We start from the raw sequence: 22,402 nt of genomic DNA, 5'->3' as shown, positions 1-22,402 counted from the left end.
ATGCATCTCCAAATGTTCATAAACCCTGCCTCTCAGGATTTTCTCCATCAACTTACGAACCACTGAAGTAAGACTCGCTGATATATAATTTCCAGGGCTATCTCTACTCCTTTTCTTGCATAAGGAAACAACATCTGGTACCCTCCAATCATCCGGAACCTCTCCCATCCCCATTGATGATGCAAATATCATTCCAGAGGCTCAGAAATCTCCTCCGTTGCCTCCCATAGTAACCTGGGGTGTATCCCGTCCGTCCACGTGACTTATCTATCTTGATGTTTTCCAAAAGCTCCAGCACATCCTCTTTCTTAATGTCTATATGCTCAAGCTTTTCAGTCCGCTGTAAGTCACTCAAACAATTGCTAAGGTCCTTTTCCGAAGTGAATACTGAAGCAAAGGATTCATTAAGTGAACACACACAGATCCGTAAAACAGCACAATCTCAAAGACAATATTGAACTGGTAGAAACTCTGGAAATACTGCTGTGACAAGTGTACGTATGCAAACACCATAGCGCTCCCAGGTTCTGTCCTTAATTCATGATGAGCTCCCGATTCTGTTCCTAGCGAATCGGAGCGCCTGAATTTTTTGGGTCCAAACGGATCATTGCACCCTGAGCAAAGTGCAGTTGATAACCCGCTCGTAAACCTGGACTTCGCCTTAATCAGCAGGCAACTCCACACCCTGCTCCCCGGCGCTTGCATTGAACCACACAAATACCAATTCAATCAAATAGTGCCTAAAGCCTTGCTGATCTTTATTGTTCAGTGTGTCCTACCTGTTAGAGCGGCTACGGATTCTGTTACCACCCCGAACAATGTGACACTGCTCCATGGGCTTTGCAGGCAAGTAAACACTCTCTCTGGTTAAAAATCAGCTCTTGGTGACAATCATTAAGTAAATACACAGATTTATCAGCGCGTCTCTCCGTGGTAAGCCACACGTGTCGTGCTTTGTAAACAGAACAGTTGGGACAGGTTACCTCTGTTCATTCTGTGCCAGTGTAAACGAAAATTCTACCATTAACCCTGGGAGCTGCACTTCAGAACAATCACTGTGATTTACCGCTAGTTGCATGATCAAGACGTCGGTTCAGTTACACGTGCCATTACACTTGTCAGAATAGACAATGTTGGTCTGCCCGGTGATTGATTGGGAATCTGCCCAGCAATAGACTGGCTGTCTATGCAGTGATCGACAGACAGTCCGCTCAATGTCTGTCAGAGGTACTTCCTATGAATGACAGATAATCCGCACGGTGATTGACAGGCTGCCCGCCCAGTGATTGACAGGGAATCTGCCCAGTGATTGACAGGGAATGTGAACAACGATTCACAGAGATTCCGCTCAATGATAGACACGATGGCTGCACAGTCATTAAATGAAGACTTGCATAGTGACTGCTAGCAAGTAACACACACAATGCAAACGGACCCCCCCCCCCCCCCCCCGCGGATCAGGAAATATCTTTACAGGCTGACAAAAGTGATATGTTGGCGATAGTTTTTCAGGGACTTCATCAAGCCTGCCAAGGTAACCTCACCACAGTGACAGGGACGGCATCAATCTGGTTAGCAGCTCCGGTGCCTGCCTAACGCTCACCCGAATTCGACTGTATACCAGTACTAGCCTGATAGAGGGAAACTCCCTAGACTGATAAAACTCACTGCATTTCACCACTGGATGCTCTGCGTCAGGTGAACAGGACAGAGACACCACCGATACGTCTGTGCACAACAGTCATAAGGGTATTCCACCGCCTTTGTCTTTAAAAGACTAAACTGCCCTGTCTTTGCAGATTAAGGTCTAGCCATCAAGCTGTAGTGCTGCGTCCAAAATAGCGGAGGTGAGCCAAGTTATCATGAAGTACACAGCGGTCTCTGATGTCCGTCCAAAACGACCATCTTGTTCTATAGTCTTCAGATATATTTTCTAGAGACCGTACACCCGAAAGCAGAAGATTGAGAGTGGGTCCAGGCCTCTGAGCTTCAATCATATCCGCAGACCAGGTCCGCACCCGCGCTTCCAGTTGTTTACAGCGAATCTGCAGTCGCAACAATGTCTGCAGTGTGGGATTCGCCGATATCGCTATGTTTTATTATCGATAGATTATTTTAAAGTTATACAATGATGTCCTTGCAGCACCTGATTACCTTGTGATCTCTGTCTCGGAACTAAACGTCAGAACATCTTCAAGAGGGTCAGACCCTGATGGCTTACCTGTTTGGGTATTTGAAAGCAGTGCCAACCAACGGGCGGAAGTGCTCAGGGACATTTTCCATCTCTCACTGCTGTAGTCGGAGGCTCTCAGCTGCTTCAATCGAGCGACATCATGCCAATGTCCAAGAAGAGCATGGTGAGCTGCCTTAACAACTGTCATTCAGTTCAACTCAGATACTATGATGGAATGCTTTGAGAAGTCGGTCATGGCGAAAATCAACTCCTGCCTGAGCAAGGACATGGTCCCGCTGTGATCTGCCTACTGCCCTGACAGGTCGGCAGAGGATGCAGTCTTAATGGCTATTCTCTCTCCCTAGAATCACATGGACAAGATCAATACCTACATCATGTTGTTTTTTTATTAATTTCTTTTTATGAACGTTGGATATAATCATACCATCGAGTCAAATAACAAAGTCCAAAACCTGGCTTTCTGTACCTCGCTCAGCAAATGAATCCTTGAGTTACTCACCGGGAGACCACAGACAGTCCGGATCGGAAATAACAAATTCTTTTCGCTGACGATCAACACTGGTGCAGCTCAGGGATGCATCCATAGTCCACGGATCTACTCTCTCTACACCCATGAGCACCAAATATACATTTGCCGATGACACAAATATACTTGACAGATTTTCAGGTGGTGACGAGCAGGTCAGCGAGATAGGTTTAGCTGGCTGAATGATATCGTGACCTTGCGGGCAACGTCAGTAAGACCCAGGGATTCGTAGTGGACTTCACGAAGAAGAAGTCGAGGAAACGTACATCAGTACTTATCTAGGGGTCAGCAATGGAATGGGTGAGCAGTTTCAAGTTCCCGGGTATCAACACCTCTGAAGATCTCTCCTGGCCCCAACATATTCGTGCAATTACAAAGAAGTTTGTGGAAACTTGGTAAGTCACTAAAGACACTCGCTGTTTTCTACAGATGTCCGGTGGAGAGCAATCTAACTGGTTGCATCCACATCTGCTACGGAGGCGAAACTCTACAGGATCGGAACGGTTGCAGACACAGCCACATCGATCATGGGCACTGGCCTTCCCGGCATCGATGGCACTTTCAGAAGGCGATGTCTCCAAAAGCAGATGTCGAGCATTAAGGAACCCTACCTTTCACTCATTGCTCCCATTAGAAGGAGGGACAGGAGGCTGAAGACAAACACACAACTTTTCAGGAACATATTCTTCCCCTCCTCCATCAAATTTCCGAATGAACATTGAACCTACGAATACTATCTTTTTTTTTTGTTTTCTTTTTGCTTTCTTTTTGTACGATGTAGTTAGTTTTATATACATTTCCTACTGTAAGTTATGGTTTATTTTTCAATACTATGCATTGCAATGTACTGCTGCCGCAAGGTCACACATTTAACGACATACGCCAGTGATATTGAACTGGATTCTGATTCTGTCAGGCACGTTCGTGTCTATCACCCTGTGACCGCACCACCGCCAACCCCCATACAGTTCAGCAAGTGCGTCTCCCCCACCACAACTCCACAGAGGTTCGGTTCCCACGCCTGATTGAGAAATATTTCACACCATATGGAAATATCAATATTTTTCCAATAATGTAGCATTATTCATTTTCTGCTCAATTATTTAAAACTTCATTATAAACAAATGTGAAGGCAAATAATAACTAAATTCAATTGTCAGTACCAATGGAAATCCTTAGAGCACAGAAAAGTACACCACACGAAAATACCTTTCGTCCTACCCTGTCTGTGCTGAACGATGCCAATCCAAGTATTTCATGTGAACATACGAATATAGATATAGGAACACGCAGCAGCATCTATTCAATCAGGACATGGTTGATTTGACCATTACCTCCATTCCCCATTCCCCCACCTCACCATCACCGGCGCCATAGCTCTTCACTCCATATCAAATCAAGAATTCGCAAGCTCCGACATAGCCAGAACTCCACTGGCCTTTGAGGAAGAGAGTTCCAGTTCGAGTTCCGTCTATTGTCATTCAACTGTTCTCATGTATACTAGCAACGGAATCAACACTCCTCCAGAGCAATACAGTCCCAAAAACTCACACACATATCCCATCAAGTAATATTACAACAGATAAGTTAACAGATATTAATATATGCAATGCAAGTTAAAAAGAGAAAAGTATAACACTACTGGCGATTCATATGTGACGAGAACTGCGTGGTGATAGGTGTTTCAATAATTCTACTGTCTGGGGAAGAAGCTGTTGCCTATCCTAACAATCTTGCCTTAATGACACAGTTTCTCCTTCCTGATGGTAGGAGGCCAAGGAATTTGTGGGATAGATGGGAAGGATCATTGTGAATGCTGATGGACCCGCGGACGCAGCGCTCCTGATAAATATCTCTGATGGGTAGAAGAGAGAATCCGATGATTCTCCCAGCAGTCAGCACGATCTTTTGCAGGGACTTGTGGCCAGAAGCCTTTCAATTCCCGTACCAGAAGGCGACGCAGCTGGTCAGGGCGCTCTCGATGTTGCTGTTTTGAACCCTCTACAGTTTCAGCACATCTTTTCTAAGATGAGGGGCCCAACATCGCTCACAACCCTCCAAGTGAGGCCTCGGCAGTGCTTTATAAAGTTTTAACAGAGCATCCTTGTTTTTCTTTTTATTCTACTCATCTAACATTGCACTTGCTTCCTCACCACACACTCAACCTGCAAATCAACATGTAAGAAATTCTGCACAAAGACTCCCAAGGTCCTTTGCACCTCAGATTTTTACCATTCTTCTAATCTGTCTATGTCCCTCTGTAGCCTCTCCTTTCCACCTATGTTCATATTGTCTGCAAAATTAGTTACAAAGCCATCCAAATCATTGACAAAACTCTAAAAGGAATCAGCATCAACACAGACCCTTGTGGAACACCACTAGTCGCCGGCAACCAACCAGAAAAGGCTCCTTTTATTCCCACTCTCATGCCAATGCATGCTAGAATGTTTCCTATAATGCTCGGAGCTTGTTAAGCAGCCTCTGTGGCCTTCTGAAAATCCAAGTACATAACATCATCCGATTCTCCTTTGTCTCTCCTGCCGACTATGTATTTAAAGAATTCCAACAGATTTGTCAGGTAAGATTTTCCTTTGAGGAAACCATGCTGAATACGGCCTATTTTATCACGTGTCTTAAGTACCCTGAGAACTCATTCTTGATAATCGACTCCGACATCTTCCCGACCACTGAGGTCAAATTAACTGGACGGTAGTTTTCTTTCTTCTACCTCTCTCCCTTGTTGAAGAGTAGAGTGACATTTGCAGTTTCCCAGTCTTCTGAAACCATTCCAGAATCTAGTGATCCTTCAAAGATTATTACGAATGCCTCATGATCTCTTCAGCCAACCTTTTTAGAACGCTGGGTTGTCCACGTTACTAACCTACCTTCAGACCTTTCTGTTTCCCAAGAAATGTCATTTCACATTTCATGGCCCCAGAAACTTGGAACTTCCACAATACTGCCAGTGGCTTCCACAGTGAAGACTGATTGAAAATACTTAATGAGTTTGTCCGCTATTTGGATGATGTCCACTTTCGCCTCTCTTTTACGCTTTCTGCATTTGAAGAAACTTTTGGTATCATCTTTAATATTATTGTCTAGGCTTAGTTACTTATTCCATCTTCACCTTCTTAATGACTTTATTGACATGAACAGACTGTGGCCTTTGCATTATGAAGCCCGGGGTATAGTTACGGTGAATGAACGAGAACAGTTTACCCACCAGCTTCTGTGAGATAAAAGCCAAGGTGGAGATGATGAGCAGTGTCCTGGCGTATGTGTTACTAATTCCTGGTGGGACGTGAAGGAGTGGAGGTGCAGAAGCATCAACACCATCGATTTGAGTGATAGGTGACCTAGAAATGTTTCAATAAAGATCGGATTGAATGCCATCCATAATGGGCAGCTAAAAGCAATTCATTTCTTTTTTTCAGAGGTCAGCATCTCTGGACTGCAGTCATTGAGACGTCTTTCCATCGACCTTTTTGGAACCGCAATGATGGTGGCCGCCTAGAAGCCCGAGGGGACAGTGAACTGTTCCAGAGAGATGATGAAGATAGCTCTTAGAACCTGCCAACCGGGCTGCACAGTCCCACAGAATCCTTCCACGTAAGTTATCAGGATCCGCAGCTATACATGGGTTGACCTTGGCTTGGGGGTCTTCCTCACATCAGCTGCGGCCAGACAGAGTGTCTGTTCCTTGTGGGTTTTGGGGTGGGGAGGGGTGAGTCATCGTTCCCGACATGTCGTTCCGTGTATCAAACTGAGCATAAAAGACCTGAGAACTGTCTTATTCCGCCAATATGACGGCAGAATCCCAATCTCTCACCGTCAGCCATGATTTGTCTTCACGTTGATATGTTTAATAACGGTGACTTCGTCAATGCCCTTCAGAGATCTGGCATATTCATCGATGTTAATGTGACGGTCGTAGGTAGCCGCCTCTCTGAACGTGATCCAGCCCGTGTTTTCAAAACAGCTCCACAATGCTGAGGTTTCTCCCTCTGGTCAGGTCTGTATCTCCCTCTGAACTCGTTTGACTAGTTTTGTCAGTGGCTGATATGCAGGAATCTCCACAACAGCTAAGATGTCAGAGAGGCAGACTCAGTGCAGAGACCCTCCTCATCTCCAACCTAAATCTTCTCCCCGAATCTTGAGGCAATGTCCCCTAGTTCAAGGGTCCCCACCCTTTTTCGCACTGCGGACCGGTTTCATATTGACAATATTCTTGTGGACCGGCCGACCGGTGGGGCGGGGGGGTCGGGGGTGGTAGGGTTGCCAACGGACTAGAGCAGCAGTGCAGTCAAATACGCTGGGTTTACCCCGAGAAAGACTACAATTACCATGAAGCCGTGCGTGGGCACCAGTGTGCATGCGTGTACGATTTCCACCCCCCCCCCATCGTTTTTGGCGATTTTCTTCGGAGGAGGGGGGTGGGGGGTGTTAATCACTACCAGAATATTGGTGATAAGTGGCTAATGCACTCAATTTCCTTTCTAAAAGGGTTTATCTAACGAATTTAATATTAAGCACACAGCGCTTATTTTCCTCGCATGAAAATAGTGATAAGTCAATTATCAGGGGAGCTTGAAGTAAGTGTTGAATGAACTTCCGGTAGAAGTGATAGAGGCAGGTTCGATACTATCATTTAAAGAAAAATTGGATAGGTATATGGACAGGAAAGGAATGGAGGGTTATGGGCTGAGTGCAGGTCGGTGGGACTAGGTGAGAGTAGCGTTTGGCACGGACTAGAAGGGGTGAGATCGCCTGTTTCCGTGCTGTAATTGTTATATGGTTATATAAGTCAATAGCATCATAACATTTTAAGTAACGTTTGGATATTAAACACACAGCACATATTTTCCCCGTATGAACATATAAAATCATTGCAACACACCAATATCACTGAATCAGTGGGAGCCCTGGGCTTGTTTTCCTGCAACAAGACGGTCCTATCGAGGGGTGACGGGAGACAGCGATACTCGAAGGAGGTTCCTTATGTCCAGTCTGTTCCGCAATTTAGTTTTTGTTGCATTCATTGCAGAGATTTGATGGAAATGGAAGCAACGTTTTCAGTGCTTCCGTGACTATCTCAGGATTTTTAGCCTTGACTTTGATCCAGAATGCCGGCAGAGATGTTATATCAAGCATACTTTTCAGCCCGTCGTCATTTGCAAGCTGGAGGAGTTGATCTCCTTCCCGCGCTGACATTGATGACGCGCTGTTAATGACCTCGCGTGCGTAATGGCTCCACAGTGGGCGTGACGGGGAATGAGGAAAGGTGCAGCTGACTCATATCGCCAAATCATATCGTTTCCTCGCGGCCCGGTGGCTGGGGACGGCTGCCCCAGTTCTATCTCACCTACCAATGGAAACAAATTTCCTACTTCTATCTTATGTCAGAGAGACAGACTCAGTGCCAGAGACCCGGCCACTGTGACTTTTCTCTATTAGGTCACCGCCTCACAACAGTATCCAAAGTGGTGAGGAGGCTGGCCACAGGGATACTCTGCACTGGCTCCCGAAACCCCTTTTTCTCTTCCTGGTTGTCACCCAGTTTCCCGTGCCCTGTACCTTGGGTGTAACTACCTCTCTATTTGTCTAATCCGCCACCCCTCAGCGTCTCGAATGATCCAGAGTTCATCCAGTTCCAGCCCCAACTCGTTTAACACGGCTTGTAAGAAGCTGCAGCCTCTCGCAGTTGTAGTTGTCAGGGACACTGGAGGTCTCGCTGCCTATCCACATCCCTGAAGAGGAGCATTCAACGATCCTGCCTGGAATCTCTGCTGTCCTAACTGAGCAGATGTAGTTTACCAGGAGATGTTACTTTATTTCTTTTTCTTTCTCTGACTGAAGTCTCTCTTGCTGAAGCCTCGAAGAGCCTCAAGATCACCACTCTCACTCCGTCCACTTAGACAATGGCCACTGCGACAATACACAGTTACTGAATTGATTGTACACACTAGTATAGAGTTTTATCAGGTAGCAACGTAGCTTCCTGGCTTTTTCACTCAGTGCCTTGACTAATAAAGGCAACCATGCCATTTGCCTTCTTAAACACCCTTTCAATCTCTGCAGCCACAGTCAGGGAGCTGTGGACTTGGATTCCAATATCCCTCTGTTCATCAACACCATTCAGGGTCTTGCATTTAACAGTGTACTGCCTTTTTACATTTGACCCAGTGAGGTGCCAAGGAGAGGGTCTGATTCCAGGAATGAAAGGGTTATCATACGATGAACGTTTGATGGCTTTGGGTTTGTACTCGCTGCAATTCAGAAGGCTGAGGAGGATCTCACTAAAACCATTCAAATGCTGAAAGGCCTGGACAGAGTAGATGTGGAAAGGACGTTTCCCATGGTGGGAGAGACTAGGATAAACGTGCACAGACTCAGGATAGAGGGCTGCCCTTTCAAAACAGGGATGCAGATAAATTTCTTCAGCCAAAGGGTGGTGCATTTGTGGAATTTCTTCCACGTGCAGCTGTGGAGGCCATGTCACTGGTGTATTTAAGGCAGAGATTGATAGGTTCTTGCTTGGACATGACAACAAACGTTATGGGGAAAATGCTGGGAACTGGGGTTGAGGAGGAGATAAAAAGGGTTAGCCATAATTGAACGGTGGAGCAGACTCAACCGGCCTGGTGGCCTAATTCTGCTCCGAAGTCTTATAGTCATATGGTCTTATGATCATCACTGCTCAAATCTCATTGTTTTCTCTCAGGTCCTGTTGAATTTATTGCCAAGTGCACAAATATGGGAAGGTACAGGTACAGAGAAACACTGACTTGTAGAAGCGTTATTGGCAAGTACATTCAGATAACACACGGAAAATCAATTATACAAAACTCTGCCAGTAACAATACAGAAATATACATTTTGTGTCATTATCAAGGTATAAATTTTGTGTCACGATCAATATATAACTGTACATTTTGTGTCATTAACAAGGTATAAATATAAATTTTGTGTCATGACCAATATATAATTATACATTTTATATTATTGAGAACATATAAATATTCATTTTGAATCAATAACAGACTCGGAAATGTTGAATTTGGTCCCTCAACCAAATTGTTGACACAGTTTGGGAACAACTGGGCTCCAACAACTGGTCCCTACAACACCGACTGGATCAGCCTGCAGGCCCAACAAGGGTCTGATTATTCCATTTCTTTAAACACACAGACAACAGGAACAGGAGCAGGCCACAGGAGATGGGATGGTGTGGTGGGAGGTTATCTCAATGACTGACCCTGTGTGTGTGTGTGTGATGTGACGCTGTGGAGGGATCTTCACTATGCCTGACACAAGAAATTTGTAATCGGATAGCCCAAAGTGAGACTTTCTCAAGGTCTGACCATGGAGATGTATCGTGGGATGGTGTGGAGGGAATTCGCTGTCTCTCACCCTGTGACTATGTGATGTGAGGGAGCATCACTCTGTGTCTGACACAGGACTTTTGTCATGGTATGGCCCAGTGTAAGCTTTTCCCAATGTCTGACCCTCGGAGTGTATCATGGAATGATGTGGAGGGAATTCTCTGTGTCTGATCCTGTAAGTGTGATGATACTATGTGGAAGGAGATTCATTTTGTGCCTAATCCAGGGATTCTGAGCTGGGATGGTGTGGAGGGAGCATCACTCTGTGTCTGATCCAGGGAGTGTTAACTAATATGTTGTGGTGGGAGATTCACTCAATGTCTGAGCATGTGAGTGGTGATGTGACAATGTGGAGGGAGCTTCACTCTGCGTCTGACACAGGGATATTGTAATTCAACGTCCTGGAGTGAGACTGATGGGACGATACAGACGGAGCTTCACTCTGTCCGACACCCCATGCTGTTTGCTTCTGTTCCATTCTCTTGTTCGCGACCTTTGTGGACGCAGGTCAGATATGACACAGTATATGACCTTCCTATCTCTTTTGTCGTTTTTGTCTGTGAGAGTAAGAGAGCATGGGGGTCAGAATAGTGCTCATATCTGGGGGTGCGAGGAAGCGGTAATCAGCCTGGATGGGGATGAGGAGTGAAGAGATCCTGGGGACCAGACACTATCAGACTGACATCCCTCAGCCTGGAGCTGAGAAGCTGCTGTACCAGTGTGAGGAGCTCAGACCCATTATTGCAGTTCACTGGGTGTGTGGGGGCAGCAGTATCCTCAGGTCACTGTTTCTCCTCGAATGAGACTCGAGTCTGACTCCAAGACAGGAAGTTACAGCGGTTTATTGATTTCATCAGGACAAATGTAAATTAAACAATGTGTGAGCTGCTGACGTGCAGGAATAAATAAGCTGTTCCCGACTCACTGACAGTCACACTGACCCGGGTGACAGATTGAATAATCAGCTACGTTTCTCACTGTCACTCTGCATCGGGGAACTGATGATTATAAAATCACACTTCAGGGCCGTGTCCGGGATCGCTGCAGATCCAGGGTCACTGCCGAGGTATTGGTCAATTTAACATCATTATATTGGCCAGACTGCCGAATACACCGTCCTCAGCAAAGGGAGCAAAAGGATTCTGTCAAACATGAGGAAATCTGCAGATGCTGGAATTTCAAGCAACACACATCGAAGTTGCTGCTGAACGCAGCAGGCCAGGCAGCATCTCTAGGAAGAGGTACAGTCGACGTTTCAGGCCGAGACCCTTCGTCAGGACTAACTGAAGGAAGAGTGAGTAAGAGATTTGAAAGTTGGAGGGGGAGGGGGAGATCCAAAATGATAGGAGAAGACAGGAGGAGCGGGGATGGAGCCAAGAGCTGGACAGGTGATTGGCAAAGGGGATATGAGAGGATCATGGGACAGGAGGTCCGGGAAGAAAGAAAAGGGGGGAAGGGAACCTAGAGGATGGGCAAGGGGTATAGACAGAAGGACAGAGAGAGAAAAAGAATGTATGTATATAAATAAATAAATAAATAAATAAATAGATAAATAACAGATGGGGTACGAGGGGGAGGTGGGGCCTTAGCAGAAGTTAGAGAAGTCGATGTTCATGCCATCAGGTTGGAGGCTACCCAGACGGAATATAAGGTGTTGTTCCTCCAACCTGAGTGTGGTTTCTCTTTACAGTAGAGGAGGCCGTGGATTGACATATCAGAATGGGAATGGGATGTGGAATTAAAATGTGTGGCCACTGGGAGATCCTGCTTTCTCTGGCGGACAGAGCGTAGGTGTTCAGCAAAACGATCTCCCAGTCTGCGTCGGGTGTCGCCAATATATAGAAGGCCACATCGGGAGCACCGGACGCAGTATATCACCCCAGCCGACTCACAGGTGAAGAAGTGTTGCCTCACCTGGAAGGACTGTCTGGGGCCCTGAATGGTGGTAAGGGAGGAAGTGTAAGGGCATGTGTAGCACTTGTTCCGCTTACAAGGATAAGTGCCAGGAGGGGGATTGGTGGGGACGAATGGACAAGGGAGTCGCATAGGGAGCGATCCCTGCAGAAAGCTGGGGGCAGGGAAAGGTGTGCTTAGTGGTGGGATCTCATTGGAGGTTTTGGAAGTTATGGAGAGTTATAAGTTGGACCCGGAGGCTGGTGGGGTGGTAGGTGAGGGCCAGGTTAACTCTAACTGGTGGGGTGGTGGGAGGATGGAGTGAGAGCAGATGTACGTGAAATGGGGGAGATGTGTTTGAGAGCAGAGTTGATAGTGGAGGAAGGGAAGCCTTTTCCTTTAAAAAAGGAGGACATCTCCCTCCTCCTGGAATGAAAAGCCTCATCCTGAGAGCAGATGTGGCGGAGACGGAGGAATTGCGAGAAGGGGATGGCATTTTTGCAAGAGATGGTGAGAAGAGGAATAGTCCAGATAGCTGTGAGAGTCAGTAGGCTTATAGTAGACATCAGTGGACAAGCTGGCTCCAGAGACAGAGACAGAAAGATCTAGAAAGGAGAGGGATGTGTCGGAAATGGACCAGGTAAACTTGAGGGCAGGATGAAAGTTGGAGGCAAAGTTAATAAAGTCAACGAGCTCAGCATGCGTGCAGGAAGCAGCGCCAATGCAGTCATCAATGTAGCGAAGGAAAAGTGGGGGACAGATACCAGAATAGGTTTGAAACATAAATTGTTCCACAAAGCCAACAAAAAGGCAGGCATAGCTAGGACCCATACGGGTGCCGATAGCTACACCTCTAGTTTGGAGGAAGTGGGAGGTGCCAAAGGAGAAATTATTAAGAGTAAGGACTAATTCTGCTAGATGGAGCAATGTGGTGGTAGAGGGGAACTGGTTAGGTCTCTCCCGGGATAATCCCACCCCGGGACACTGGTGTCCCAGACTGAAACCCGCCATCCTCAGGATCTTCCTGTCTGAGTTATTCCCCGGGGTTTCACGTGGGGGAATCTCGAACCTGCACATCTGGCGGAAGCTGCATCAGCGGACAACAGGTGGAAATAAGACACTGCAGGATCGCTTCCGGTGTCACAGAGCACGAGGCTGGTGTCAGTTCCATTAGAACCGTTGGGAATTACATCAGGCGCGTGGCCATTAAAGGGGAGGGCAGGGAATCGGCCAAAATATCCCCATCCCGCGGGCGGGGAGGTTCACACATTCAGATGTTCACAGGATCACTGTCAGTCCGGGTCTGGGTTCTTGCAGAGATCTCAGCTCCTTCTTCCCGGTCTCACTGAACCGATTCTTCACAAGCCTGAAACAGATCGAAGAATAAAGATGAAATAAACAGATTACACAACAGTGTCAGAAACAGGGGACTGGGGTTAATGTTTCAACAACAATCACAGACAAATATCACTAGAAAACCCGAGGATCCGCTGATATTTTATCACATTGAACATTAACACAAACACTCACTGAATCCGCTTCAGACTCGGTTGGTTCAGTATGAGGCAGCGGAGATCGGGGACAGATCGGTCTGTCAGCAAGTTCCATCCCAGCCTCAACTCCGTCAGCGACAGGTTTGTTCTGAGAGTAGAGACGAGATCCTCAGCACCAGAATCTGTGAGACTGACACTGTCCAACCTGGAGATAAGAGAGAGTGAGGGTGAAGGACACAGAGAGACAGGAGACGGTACAAATCCCCAGTGTTTATCAGTAACACACTTACTGATCACATTTATGTTCAATGTCAGACACCCAGTGACTGTAAACACAAACTCCCACAGTCTGGTACTTACCACAGTTTCTGTATTTTACACTCCGAGTTCCTCAGAGCCGCAGACAAAAGTTTCACTCCTGAATCTCCCAGTTCATTCTCACTCAGGTTCAGCTCCGTCAGTGATGGGTTTGTACTGATAGAGAAGACGAGATCCTCGGCACCAGAATCTGTGAGACCGACTCTCTCCAGCCTGGAAATGAGAGAGAGTGAGGGTGAAGGACACAGAGAGACAGGATTCAGTACAAATCCCCAGTGTTTGTCAGTAACACAATTACTGATCATATTAACGTTCAGTGTCAGACACCCAGTGACTGTAAACACAATCTCCCACAGTCTGGTACTTACCGCAGTTTCTCTATTTTACACACCGGGTTCCTCAGAGCCGCAGAGACCAGTTTCACTCCTGAATCTCTCAGGTCATTCTCCCCAAGTCTAAACACAAACAGACAAATTGATGAACAAAGTAATTCAACCAGAGAGTCTGAGGGAATTTCTCTCACATGGATATTTCAGGGAACATTAAGCCCTTCAGTAAGTCACTGATCGGAGTTCCCATCAGTGTCAATGTCCCTCACTGCCCAGCTCCAGGATGTTCACTGAATGTCAGTAATTTAGTCTGTTGGTGTGACCCTGTAAACTCCACATATTCTGTCTCATTCCCTGATGGTTAGAAAAGTGTTCCTGACTTGAGAGCATCGGAAGGGGCAGGGCCACAGTGAGGAAGATTTATTTATGGGAGATAGTGGACAAGACCCCACCTGAGGAAAGGGATAGGAAGAATGGGGAAGAGAGATCACACAGGAGGACGGGGGATGAGGGAGAGGTCCCAAAGGAGGATACCAATGGGAAAAGATAATCCAATAAGATGAACCCTCCCGTCCTTGGGAATTACTGACCGATCCTCTGGTCATTTGTCCCAATTCTTCACAATCTGATTTACTACAGTTTCACCCAAATTCTTTTACGTTGAAACAACACAATGGAACAGTTTCAGAGTTCAGAGTGAGAGATAAATAAAGTTACCTCAACTCCTGGCACTTGTGCAGCCCAGGTCCCAGCCGCTGAATTCCTTCACATTGAATGTGGCAGTTGTTCAGTTCAAGCTGTTTTATTGTGTCACAGAGTCCGATGGCATGAGACAGGACCGCGCAGTCAATCGGGGTCAGTGTCATTCCATCGAATGAAAGTGTTTCCACAGATCCCAGTGCGGCCTGAGCCAGCCCACGATTCTGAGACTCAAACAGGTAGTGCAATGTGTTCAGGAGGCTCCTTTTACCAGCTTCACTCCACGTGTTTCCACTCTGGCGTTTAACCTCCTCCTTCACCCAGTCAATCACCCGGCAGGTTGTTTGATGAGGAAATGGACCCAGAAACTCCTCCAGGCCTCGAGCTGTCATTGGGGAAGAGAGACCAGCAACAAAACGGAGAAATATCTCAAATCGCCCATCTGTCGTGTTGTGGGCTTTAGTGAGGAATTTGAGGATATTCCCAGGATGTGGATTCAGGAATTGTGCGACTGCAGCTACAAACTCTTGGATGGTGAGGTGTGGGAATGTGTACACCACACATCGGGCAGAATTCTCTCTCTCCAAAAGCTCCATCAAAAACCCGGACAGGAACTGGGAAGGCTGCAGATTGTAGTTGATCAAATCTCCATCTGTAAACACAATCTTCTTCTCGGACACTCCTCTGTAGGCCATCTGACCAACCCTGAGTAACACATCACGGGGGTTCTCAATCTCACGGCCGTGGTTTTTCAGGATGTTGTAAATATAGTAGGAGAACAGTTGGGTGATGGTCTTGGGAACTCGCTGCGGGTCCCTGACTCTTTGTGTGAAGAAGGGTCCCAGTGCCAGAGCGAGGATCCAGCAGTAGGAGGGGTTGTAGCTCATGGTGTACAGGATCTCGTTCTCCTTCACATGTTTGAAAACAGCTACTGCCACTGCCTGATCTTCAAAATGCCTGATGAAATATTCCTTCCGTTCCTCACCAACAAATCCCAGGATTTCAGCACAGACACTGATCTCTGCCTTTTCCAGTAAGTGTAATGCAGTGGGGCGGGTGGTCACCAGCACCGAACACCCTGGGAGCAGTTTGTGCTGGATTAAACTGTACACAATGTCAGACACCCTGCATTTGAATTCAGGATCTGGGCACTGGTGCTTGGGTTCTGTATCTCTCCGACCGTCAGCAAAATCGATTCTGTGCTTGAATTCATCCAAACCATCGAATATAAACAGCAATCCCTCTGGGTTCTTCCAGACCTCTCTCAGGAAATTCCCAAAGTAAGGATACTGATCCAAAATCAGTTCCCTCAGGTTTACTCTGCAGTTAATGGAGTTTAAATCCCTGAATTTGAAACTGAAGACAAACTGGAATTGTTGGTATATTTTCCCTGTGGCCCAGTCATAAACAATCTTTTGTACCATTGTTGTTTTCCCGATCCCCGCGACTCCGGCCACTGCTGCTGAACTCCCAGATTTGGATTTACTCCGGGAAAAGCTGCTCTGGAATAACTGATCAGTCCGGATTTTTTCCAGCTCTCCGCGGAGATGTTTCTCTCTCCACTCCTCGTGGTCTCTGCCTCTTGCTAGCAGCTCATGTTCCACTAATCGTCGATCTCGAACAGTAGAAATGACCGTGAGCTCAGCGTATCGATCAACCAGCTGGAAAACCTTCACCTTCTCCCTCATCAGGATCGTGTTCACTCTCAGTGTCTCAGTTTGTGCCCGCAGAGTCTCCTTGTGTTTCTGTTGAACATCTTCCATGGGAACAGAGAACATTGTCAAAGTGTTAAATGGCTCATCTGACAAAGAATTTTATAAATTCAACATTCAGTGCTTGAGATTACATGAAGTAATTGAATGCTTCCATGGATATTGGGATAGAAAGTAAAACTCTGTTCACGGACACCAGAACTGACAGCGATGGATATCCCAGAAAATGCCCAACCCTCATATTCTGGTACTACTGACTTGTGAAGCTGAGCATCCCCCTGATATCCTATTGCACTTCTATTACAACAACATTTCACTACATTTAAAGCGTTGTTTGTAACATTAACAGACGATGTTAATGTTGATCTGGTGTGGAAATATGGAGAGCAGGACACTGTGCGTTTTGGCAAATCTGTACACTGGGGAGTCACAGGTGTCCACTGCTCTTGTATCTAAACAGGAGCAGAATATGCGGGAAATACTCAAGTCGGGCAGCATCTGTGGAGAGAATCACAGTGAGGTTTCGGATCGACAGCTCATCGGAAAGACAAGAAAGAAAATTGTTTACTTTCGATTTCAAAGATGGAGGAGCGGTGGACAGATGGAGTCTCTGTGAATGGAAGAGACAACAAATGTGTCAGTGATGTACGTCGTGTTTCTGGGAGAGGGCGGTGAAGTCTTGGCAACTGCTACTGATCAGTCTGGCAGTGGGGTGTGTGGAACTGTCTTATGAGGTCTCCGCCTGTCAGGGTCGACCATGGATGTTACCTCCCAGCTGACTCGATACGGGAGCCAGGACACTGCGATATGGAGAGCCAGCTGTTGCCCATGTAGCGTTCTCCCCTCTTCCATGCATCTGATGAAGACAAAGGAACGGCAGAGACTGATACAGCTTGGGACCAGAAGCATCACAGGAGTAGCCAGTTTGCGCTGATCACAACATAAGTCTGCCTTAGGAGCTCCAGCTCTAGGTTTTTGCCTGTGGGTTTACTCCCATGAGGGATAGAGTTGCAAGGCAGTGGAGGATTGAGATCAGAGTTTTCCTTCCCCTGGATGAGATGCCAATCGTGTCTGACGAAACCCAGCTGCCCGAAGCGACTAGTTGTAAGGCCCAGTAACCCGCCTTTGCCCTGTCTGCTCTCGGATGAAATGCTTCCACCGGGCTTAGTAGCTAAGCCACACATGAAGGCCAGGAGCTGGACTTGGTTGACAGAGGGTATTTGATTCGGACGCTATTGGGAGAATTTAATAGGTCATGGGGGCTTATCCCCATCACCACCCCACGGTATAACAATCTGAAGCAATCAAGGGTCACTGCATAATTGACAACAATAAATCGGTAAATTGATTTATTATTGTCAAATGTACCGAGGTACAATGGTAACTTTTCTGCATGCGATCCAAATAGATCATTTCATCACATCAGTGCATAGAGGTTGCACAAGGCAAAACAGAACAGGATAGTTCAGGGAAACAGTATTGCAGTTGCCAAGGAAATGCAGTGCAGGCAGACAATAAGGCCAAAGGATCTTCAGGGAAGGGTTCAAGAGCTTAATCCGGAAGTGTATTGAGGGTGTTGTTCCCCAGATATCAGTCACGGTCCACCCAAACCAGAAACCCTGGATTAACAGTTCCGTGCGAACAGCACTTAACACGCGGCAGACAGCTTACATTGCCGGTAATTAGAAGGAGCTCAAGAAATGCAGCAAAATCATCAAAATGCAGCAGGGAGCCCTTGGAGTGAGCTGTACTTTGGCATTGCTCCATACCCTTTACTTTTTTACACGTAACCACTCTTACTTACTTCAACTATTCCCACACTAAACGATTTATGTCACATTTATGTCATTGAACTGTGACTTTCACTCACTGAAAATGAATACCAGAGCACGAGAAGTTAAAGAAGGGAAAGGTCCCGGCAGGAACGGGAAGAAAAATGGTGATCCTGGAACATCGAAGGAAGTTCCGATAACTACGGAAGTAATGAAGGAACTTCCAGATGAAACAGTTAATCAAAGACTCACCCTAATTGAAGGAGTGTTGAAGTTGATGCAGGAAGATTCCAGATTACTCAGACGTGAAATCGATCAACAACAAGTTAGGATCTCTGAACTAGATCAAGATGGCTGCAAAAGGGATCGAAAAATTGAAGCTTTTGAAAAATGGTTAACTTCGGTAACTCAGCAGCTGGAACGTCATCAAGCTAAGACTATTGATCTTGAAAATTGCTCCCGACGACAGAATTTGCGAATAATCGGTTTTCCTGAAGATGTTGAGTCGGGAGATCCTACCAAAGATTTTTCTAAGTTGCTAATGGAAGTGTTTGGTTCCGATATATTGGAGGAGCCCCCACTACTAGATCGTGTGCATCGTACTTTTCATTTTAATCCGGAGAATTTGGCCAGACCGAGACCAATCATCATTCGGTTTCAATATGTTCATGACAAGGAATGAATTATTCGAGCTGCTCGAAAGAAAGGTATGATCCAATTTCAAGAATTCAAGTTCAGGATTGTCGATTACAGCCAAGATGTACTGAAAAAACGGATGGCTTTTAAACCACAGATGGCAGAACTTTATCGTCGGGTCTATAAAATAGCGCTACTGTTTCCAGCCCGTTTGAGAGTGGTTATGCTGGACAACTCGCACCGCCTGTTTAAAAATCCGATGGAAGCCCAAAGTTTTCTCAACAATCTGCCGCCCTCTGCGGAGAATTAATTAATGTATCATTTTTTTTCTCTCTCGTCTTTGATTTGTATAGTTCGAGGGTTTTTCCCCTTGATCTTGCAGTGTAGGTACACTTTATACTGTTAAATGATATTATGCTTTTCTGTTAGTGATCTTGTATATCTTACTCTATAATTTTTTGAAAGTTATTTAATTACAATTTTAAGGCTTGTTTTCTTTCTGAAATGTTACTGGAGTATTATATTTTAAGATGGTGGATTGTTTTCTTCTTCTTCCCAGAATCCTTTCTGTTTCTAACGTCACTTCCAATCATTTATATATGGAGAATTAATATAGTAATATGATCTGACATTTGATGTTCTTTGAAATATGAGTAAGAAGGAACTATTCGATGCTTCTAATCGCTGTAAGCTTTTTCTTACCGTTATGGCTATTTTTTTTAAAACTTTTTTGAATATGGGTGGTATTTCTTTTGATAAACATATTTCTCTTGGGTTGCCTTCTGGAAAAATGGGGTTAGGATTAGCTTTAGATTTAGCACTGGCCACTGTCTGGCTTTTTTCTGAGTTTTTGTGGGAGGAGGGTGGTATTCTTGTTTTTATTTTTAATTCATTTTTGCTTTTTAAACAGGCTGACCTGAAACTACTAAAATGTCCGAAACGCCGTAACTTCCGGTTCCTCTTTGGACCTTTTTCCCTCTTCCGGGGTCATGAGTCTGTACTCTGGTCAACCCTTTACATACCTTGTGCTCGAGCTCGTTACGATGGATAAGATTATTAATTTGGTTTCTTGGAACACAAGTGGTTTAAACCACCCAATTAAACGGAAGAAAATGTTTTAAGTATTCCATAGGATGAATGCTCATATTATTTTTGTACAAGAAACTCATGTCCGGAAAGAGGATAATCAGCGTTTTTTTAGATTCTGGAAGGACCAACAGTATTAATCGAATTCACAGGCTAAAGTAAAAGGCATTTCTATTTTTATAGATCCGTCAATTTCGTTTCTGCACTATGAGACGATTTCAGATCCGAATGGCAGATTTTTGTAAATTACTGGTTTGTTATTTAACAAAACAGTTGTTATGCTTAATGTTTATGCCCCAAATGTTGACTTTCCTGATTTTTTAAGAATCTCTTCACATCGCTTCCTAATTTAAATGACAATATGCTGATTATGGGTGGAGATTTCAATTGTTGTTTAAATCCTTTGATGGATAGATCCAAGTGCAATCAAGTACTTCCGAACAAATTGGCTACCCTTATTAACTCTTTTATGACCGACTCTGGTATCTCAGAAATTTGGAGATTCTTACATCCAAATGAGAAAGAGTTCTCATATTTTTTCACATGTATATCAGCATTATTCAAGAATTGACTATTTTTTTTAAATCGACTCTCGACTAATTTCTCGTTACTGGTTGCGAATATGATTCTATTGCTGTTTCTGACCATGCACCGTTGAAATTATTTATTAACTTAAGGGATACATTTACTAATTCTAGATAATAGCGATTTAATACCACTTTACTTCAAGACTCGGATTTTGTCAAGTTTATTGAGGAACAGATTATTTTTTTCTTTACAATGAATTCTACGGAGGATATTTCCAGTGGGACATTATGGGATACTTTTAAAGCATATATTTGTGGACAAATCATTTCATATACTGCTGGATTAAAAAGGTGAACTAATAATGAAATACTTAAACTGGTTGACAAGATTAAAGAAATTGACAAGAAATATTCTATAGCCCCTAATCAGGAACTTTATAAACAGAGAGCTGAACTTCAAATGGAACATAATCTCTTATCATCATCTTTAATTGAAAGTCAATTAATCAAAACTAAGAGTCAATTCTATATACATGGTGATAAAACTGGGAAACTATTGGCTGATCAATTGAAATCAGTCTCGGTTAAATGACAGATTCTTAAGATTTGTAAACAAGATGGCACTTTGACAGTTGACCATGACTAGATTAATAAATCCTTTCAAGAATTTTATACCTCCTTATATCAATCAGAATTTCCTGATGACTCTACTATAATGCATGGATTTTTTAAGAAATTGAATATTCCAAAATTATCATCTAATGAACGGTCAAAACTAGATGTACCTATTACAGTAGAGGAAATAAAGAACACTATTTTTTTGATGAACTCAGGTAAAGCACCTGACCCAGATGGATATACAGTAGAATTTTTAAAAAAAATTCTCTACTATACTGACTCCTTGGCTATGTAGAGTTTTTAGGGATGCAGTATCTATAGGTAAATTACCACAATCTTTTTATCGAGCTTCTATTTCCCTAATTCTTAAAAAAGATAAGGATCCTACTGAATGTGCATCTTATAGGCCTATATCCTTGCTGAATGTGGATTCTAACATTTTTTCCTAAAATATTGGCAATGAGATTGGAGAATGTATTACCTCAAATTATTTCTGCTGATCAGACTGCATTTATTTAAAATCCTTACTCTTCTTTTAATATTAGGAGATTAATGAATATTGTTTATACGCCTTCACCCAGAATTCCAGAATGTGTTATCTGATTGGATGCTGAGAAAGCTTTTGACAGAGTTGAATGGAGATATTTATTTAACACCCTTGAGAATTTTAATTTTAGTTCTATATTTATATCTTGAATTAAACTAATATATTTCACCCCTTTGGCTTCAGTATTTACTAATAATCAAAGATTCACTCTTTTTCATCTATTCCGTGGTACTAGGCAGGGTTGCCCTCTTAGTCCACTACTATTTGATATCGCTTTGGAACCGCTAGCTATTGCTATTCGTGACTCCCCTAATATATTTGGCATTACCCGTGGAAATGAGACTCATAAATTATCACAATATGCAGATGATCTACCGTAATATATTTCTAACCCAGGAAAATCTATTCCGGCAGTATTAACTTTACTTGCTCAGTTTAGTAGTTTTTCTGGTTAGAAACTGAACCTAGGTGAGAGTGAACTTTTCCATTAAATATGCAGGTTCCCATTTACAGAAATTCTCCATTTAGAGTGACCACTGACTATTTTACTTATCTAGGAGTTAAAATTACTAAGAGACATAAGGATCTATTCCATTTCAACCTTTCACCATTAATTAATCAGGTTAAACAACTGATCACTAAGTGGTCCCCATTGTCTCTATCATTGATT

The 22,402-nt window shown here is 44.5% G+C and overlaps 1 protein-coding gene across 1 annotated transcript in view; it reads right to left on the bottom strand.

Annotated features, from left to right (window-relative positions):
• Nucleotides 1–9,437: 9,437 nt before the first annotated feature.
• LOC140207068 (NACHT, LRR and PYD domains-containing protein 3-like) overlaps nt 9,438–22,402 on the bottom strand; it is a 37,297-nt gene continuing 24,332 nt past the window's right edge. Inside the window, exons 8-12 of the mRNA XM_072275387.1 lie at nt 14,853–16,590; nt 14,175–14,261; nt 13,849–14,019; nt 13,526–13,693; nt 9,438–13,361 (exon numbers count right to left, since the gene is read on the bottom strand). Coding sequence (XP_072131488.1) covers nt 13,274–13,361; nt 13,526–13,693; nt 13,849–14,019; nt 14,175–14,261; nt 14,853–16,590 — 2,252 coding nt within the window. The 3' untranslated portion in view covers nt 9,438–13,273. The remainder of the gene's footprint in view (nt 13,362–13,525; nt 13,694–13,848; nt 14,020–14,174; nt 14,262–14,852; nt 16,591–22,402) is intronic.

Source organism: Mobula birostris, chromosome 13 (assembly GCF_030028105.1).
Source record: "Mobula birostris isolate sMobBir1 chromosome 13, sMobBir1.hap1, whole genome shotgun sequence".
Taxonomy (NCBI): domain Eukaryota; kingdom Metazoa; phylum Chordata; class Chondrichthyes; order Myliobatiformes; family Myliobatidae; genus Mobula; species Mobula birostris.
Note: the sequence above shows the minus strand (reverse complement) of the source record. Positions and strands in the feature narration are given on the sequence as shown.